Consider the following 6000-nt stretch of genomic DNA (forward strand, 5'->3'; position numbering starts at 1 on the left):
ATCGGAGCCGACCTCTAAATCACACAACACAGAAGCGGAACGGTCTTTTCTTTGTCTTTTAACCAGCAACCACGCGAAGGACTCACGGCAACAGCGACAGAAAAAGAAAGTGGGTTGTGTGTGTATGTTTATACAGCCTAGAACTTGGTCTGCTTTAACGGGCGACGAGTCTCCCAGCTGTAGATGAGCAATTTAGCCAGTGCAGTACAACCGCTAGCCTGGGGTCTTTAACGTGCATCACGCAGTAGTGATACACGACCGCACGCCGGCACGACAGCAGCTACAGCACGTCCGCCATTGCCGACGCCGAGATGTTTACATCCCCGACCCTTCCTCCCCGAGGAGGCGGAGCTTAGTATAACTTCCTCTCCCACCTTCACACCGCCTTTCCCATGCGCAGAAGACCGAAATGCGCCCACTTGCAAGGCGCATTGACAATTCTTAAAAATCTCCCCTAACATTTGAATCAGATAACGCTAAGCTCTGAAACTTTGGCGTCCATCCTTTACCGCTAGCTCTACATTTGGACGGAGCTGAACTTTCGGAAATGCGTAACTTACTTTAACGTTAATAACTGTTCTTTTTTTCTTTTTTTTTTTTTCCCCAAACGCCAGGGGCCTGTACTTCATCTCACACCTCGTCTTCAGTGCTGGCAAAGACACCAGCGCAAGTGTATATGGCCGTGCAGAAGGCTTTGCTTACACGAGCATTCGCCCATGAAAAGCGCTTTAAAAAACTACGCGCTCGGGGCTCTGTGTTTGGCCCGCTCCAAAGGGAACCTGAGAATTCCTTGCTGCCGAGCGCTTGTTGTCGACGAGCTTTCGATACAACGCTTTCTGCTACGTGCACTACACCGTCAATGTTGTCGCCCTCGACACAGATTCAGTGATGGGCACAGGTGCTTTTGTAGCTACTCTGTCTTTTGAACCATGTGGCAATTCTCACCTGCCTGGACAGCTGGCGAAGAAAGATCATTAAGCCTACACTCGAGGACAACTTTTTGTGCCATTTCAAAAGAATATGCCTGCACAGATTTGATCGGTTCTCTAGTAACGCGAGTGCATAGGAGGTATTCACTGGACGCCATATTTGAGGGCGATGTTTAGGGCGCGTGCTCACAACGAGCTCACATTAATAGCCTGCTAACACCGGCAACCTTGATGGTGCTAAATGCACGTTCCAAAAGCACTGCGGAAGCTCGCCGTCAGCACGCGCTCAGCAGCAGCGCACATGGATATGGCCGCCTGTGAATGCTCCCTATAGGCGCCCACAGCTCTAGCATTATTGCTTCAGAAAGTTGTCCCGAAATATAAGATATTAAACATAAAAGGACGCCAAAATCTACCTGCCTCCAGTTACCCTTTTCACAACTTACTATTTGAACAGAGGTAAGGGTGCGGGCAGGGGCAGGAGCCCTTAACAGTAAGAACTGTTACGAGCGCGCGAACTATCATGAAAAAAAAAATTGGGTTGTGTGTGTGTTTATACAGCCTAGAACTTGGTCTGCCTCACAGGGGCGACGAGTCTCCCAGCTGTAGATGAGCAATTTAGCCAGTGCGGTACAGCCGCTAGCCTGGGGTCTTTAACGTGCACCACGCAGTAGTGATACACGACCGCACGCCGGTACGATGCGAACTATCATGCTAAATCAGTACCCTGCATAATCTTACTACCGCGCCTGTAGCCTTTTCTGTGCTCCAAAGTGCGCAACGGACCGCAGCTTCGCTGTTCACAATTCCACAGGCCAGATCACCGGAAACATTCGCCGTCGAGACGTCCTTAAGAGAGCTGGGTCTTTTTGCGCGTTCAATTTTACGTGATGCAATTAAGTTATCATTTTATTTTATTAATTTTCGAATGCATGACTTAGCGGCACTGTGGGAGTTGGATGTTTATATATAAGTCGTAATTTCTTTGGGTATTTAAATAATCATAAACATAAAAGTGAGTTAATAGGTGCCAACATTGGTACATCAAACTCCTACAGACAGTTGCTTGCGGGAGCTGAACCCACCTTACCCTCAATGTTCTTTACTTGTTGAATGAGTCAATGCATATGTTTAATACAAAAAGTTAAAGCGAGCCTTCTTGACTTGAGTCATCTAGATCGGAGGACGCTGCTGAGGTGAAACGCCACTGTGTGCAAGAAATGTGACGATCAGTCAACTGGAGACGGATATGGCAAACATTATAGGTGGAAAGTGTGGTCCGTGTCACCTTAGAAGCTGGCCATCTGTTTCTGAAAAGTCCCAGTGCTCCCAAAAAATAAAATAGGCCAAATGAGAAAGCTTTTTAGGCTTTGATTTTCTTTTTTTTTTTTTCTTTTTTTTTTATTTTACAATATCGCAAGCCGCAATAATAATGATAATTAAATATGAAATTTATAAAATTAAATCACTAAAAGAAAGTGCACCGGTTCTGAGGGTTCATGGTTCCACCATACGGGCAACTGAAAGCGGTGGAGAATCGAGAAGTTTGCCTGACGCCACGGTTGCAGATAGTCTCTAATAAATCGTCGTCGCCGGTCCCGCCCCAACAGGTCAAGTAACAAGCCATTATGAAGAAGATTTGCTCTTCTGTGTACTTGGGCATGTCGTCGAGCCAAAGTGCTCTCTGCTCTGGGGGCAACGCTTCGAAGGCCTCCCAGACAACTCGCAAGAGAATCCCGAAATCGTGGCGCCTGCTGTACACTCCTTCCGGACCGGCGAAACACTGCAGACTAGTCTCGACCCGCTGGGAAATGGGCGTGTTTGGTGGTACGTGATTGAGAAGTACGTTGAAGGCGGCTACGGCCAGAAGCTCTCCCAGGGCTCCGTACTTGACTGCGTCGATGACCTCTAGGTCGTAGACCGGGAGGAACCCGGAGTATGGGGCTATGCGCACAGACCTGCTCTTGACATCGAAGAAGCCAAATGAGGAAACGCTAACCATCCGGCTGAGGGAATACGACGAGGGAGAGTGGCCGATGTCCGCGATGGCCGCTCTTCCGTACGAAACCGCCCGGACCCAGTTGCGTGCGAAGGAGGGTCCCATGTCTCCGTCAGCGAGAACGCCCTGTAGGTTTCGATTTGCCCAAAACATTTCAATTTGCTCAAACATCTTTTGGACGTCTAGTGCACTGGTGATGGTAGGCGTTAGTTTCGCTAACCACGCGCTGTCGTTCACCTTCTGGAGAAATGCGTTCACGATGTTGCTGGTCACTTCCTTGATATTGCCTTTAACAACAACGTCGAATTTTTTGGCATTGTATCTATTGAACACCGTCCGCCCGAAGGTCATTTCCACAAACCGGAGGCACTTTATCGGGGTGGCTTCTTTCAACAACGTTTCATTTCTGTACCATAGGTCGGCGAGTCTTTTGCTCATCATAGGCGCGATCACGTAAATAGCAGACCAGGACACATAAGATTCAACTACTTTCTCGCCTAGATCGGCAATGAGGTTTCCGAACGCGATGAGATAACCCGTATCGACGGCCCTAAGATGTGCTCCTTTCTCTGCTGAACCGTTCCATCCCGGGGGAAATAAAGCGATCCACCGCTTTCGGTTGATATTTGTGCACTTTTCCAGTTCACCTAAATCTCCAATCACGTTTCCGTCACTTTTCTTGCTCAGCCACTGAATTACCTTGTGTTCTACTACCACGAACCTTTCGAACGAAAGCATACTGCTCTGATTACTGTTGGGACTTGCGATGGCTTCTTGAACCGACTTGTAGAAGCGATTATACCTTGTCCAAGACAGGCCGGTCCTGGTGGCTTGCAAACGTCTCAGGACGTTTCCCGGTGATACAACAAGGAGTCTTCGCGAGCTTTCGTGCGTAGAAATTCTGAGTAAGCTCGCAACGTTGAACAGCCTCTTAATGGTAACCAGCGTCGCTAGAACATCCGCAGAATCCGAGAGCGTTGGCCACATGATGTCGTTATCTTTCAGGATGTCCCTGAGATTATCAAGATCGTCACCGTCCGTCGCCATAACACCTTCGCAAGACTGGTACAAACGCGCCACGGCGTTTCCCAAACTTCGATCTCCGTCGTCGCTCGGGGCCCTCAAGGAAGTCGCTACGTCCGCCGCAAAGTTCATAGCGTGCTCAGCGTACACGGATCTCTCATGGCTCATCTTCCAGTTGCCGCAGACAAACTGGTAAAAGTTGGTGCACGGGTCTTGAGAGGCGTCCACGCTTGACTTGATTAGCGTGGCAATTTGACGGCAGGAGGCTGAATTGCACGCTCTGGCACCTCGCAGAACGTCGGCACGTGTTGCGAGCGCGAATACCATCCCCATCAGGATGACCAGAACGAGGCTGATCGAGGCCGCTACTGCGACCACGATGATCCAGGGAGTTGGCGGATTGCGAAGCAACTGCGACTCTTCAGAGTGCCGCTGCGTCGGCGCGAACCGGAGGGTCCTCTTGGAGGATCGTTTCTGGCGCGCTGTGTCATGTCCTTCCCCGAAGGCACCGACTGGCTGCGGAAGATGGTTTCAAATGACATAGCTGCTAACAAGTGGTCGACAACGTTTGTTGGTGGCACAAAATATTGTAAAAACATATAATCACTTCTATTGCTCAGTTCAGCTAAACAATATCAGCCACGGTTGTAAAGGTCAAGGTTAATAAAACTGATTAACAAAGGTTCACTTTCTAACGCGGAAAAGATCATGGCACGATTTCGTGTTTGATTTAGTCCCAGTGCAGAGCTTGAGCAGTGACATACGAAAACGAGGGGGAATGGGGGGGGGGGGGGGGGGTTGCGATTGCCTTCCTTCCCTAGAAATTAACCTGGCAGAGGACGCGCATGCCCGTACCCTTGACTACACTAACAGAGTAAGTTTTCAGGGGAAAAGGAAGTAAACACTTCCCAAAAACTTCCGACGCCCCTGAGCTTGAAAAGAGAGGAAGAAAAAAAAATGTTTTGTTGAAGAAGGCAGTGATAACGTGTAAAGCTGATGTTGAGGCTAAATCGGTGTTAAATTCTGTATTTCTTAACATAATTGTTAAACTTAACTGTAATTCACCTAAAACGGACTTGTTACTCCTAAAACATCGGCAGTGACCTTTGGGAGCGATTGCAAATGCTTTACTAGAGAAATAAAGGACACACTCCTCATTTGAATTAGGCGGAACGACGGCCGCGCCATAAAATATACCTTTTTGAAGTAGTTTCTTTGGGGACGCCTCCCTCTCCCACCCCCTCCTCTTGCCGCCAGAGCACGTGAAGACGAAGACGACCCACTTCCGCCGTCATGCGTGTTTCCGGAGATCTTCGTTGTCCACTTTTTCTATGTTTTCTCAGGGAGAGCTTTGTATTCCCCGAGTAAAGTATTTGGCCATTGTTTCGATTGATAGGAAGTCATCGTGCCGGGAGAGAAGAACCTATATTTTTTTTAAAATTAATTTTGTGGAAACTGAATTGGCCGGTCACGTACCGAGGGAGGGGGTAGGGGGAGGGAGACAAATGAGGAGGGTCGGGCGAAGAAGGGCACTGTAAGAGGGGGGATGGGAGGGGGAAAGAGTAGGGAAAGATGAAGGAGAAAGGAAGAGGGGAAAGGAGGCAGGTAAGGAGGGGGAGAGGGCGCTTTAGGATGCTCAGGAGAGAGATTTTGGGAGAATGGGAGAGGGAAGGGATGAGGGGAATGGCGAGAGTCCTATTAGAAATCCGTCTTAGAGCCCACCAGGATTTTTTAAATGGTTTGACCTACAAAAAATGTTTGACATGTTTGAGGTCCGTCAAAGTTTTCTAAGGGGCCTGATATACCCTTTAAGAATTCCTGAAGAGTGTAAGAGACCTGCCATGGGTTTTTGAGGGGCCTGTGGGCTCTGCCCCAATTCTTTCCGTGAAACCACACCCCCCATCAAATCGTTTTAACGGGTCTGTGGTAGAGATCACGTGACCCTTCAAGATATATGCGTCGGGGAAGCCGCTTGACCATGTTGGATTGGGCGCCCCCGACGAATTTTGGAAGTTGAGAAGTTATCCCGTCTATATCCTGTCGTGGCCT

At 48.9% G+C, this 6000-nt stretch overlaps 1 protein-coding gene across 1 annotated transcript; it reads right to left on the reverse strand.

Annotated features, from left to right (window-relative positions):
• Positions 1 to 2397: 2397 nt before the first annotated feature.
• Positions 2398 to 4278, reverse strand: LOC120851165. The gene has a single exon (XM_040223761.1). It carries the CDS (start codon positions 4276 to 4278, stop codon positions 2398 to 2400), a length of 1881 nt encoding a protein of 626 aa, XP_040079695.1.
• Between the last annotated feature and the right edge of the window lie 1722 nt (positions 4279 to 6000).

This window comes from Ixodes scapularis, unplaced genomic scaffold (genome assembly GCF_016920785.2).
Source record: "Ixodes scapularis isolate PalLabHiFi unplaced genomic scaffold, ASM1692078v2 PGA_scaffold0__279_contigs__length_252992795, whole genome shotgun sequence".
Classification (NCBI taxonomy): Eukaryota; Metazoa; Arthropoda; class Arachnida; order Ixodida; family Ixodidae; genus Ixodes; species Ixodes scapularis.

What these genes read in the sequence shown, in the direction of transcription:
- LOC120851165 (XM_040223761.1), bottom strand. Translation starts at nt 4,278, where the DNA reads ATGGTATTCGCGCTCGCAACACGTGCCGACGTTCTGCGAGGTGCCAGA.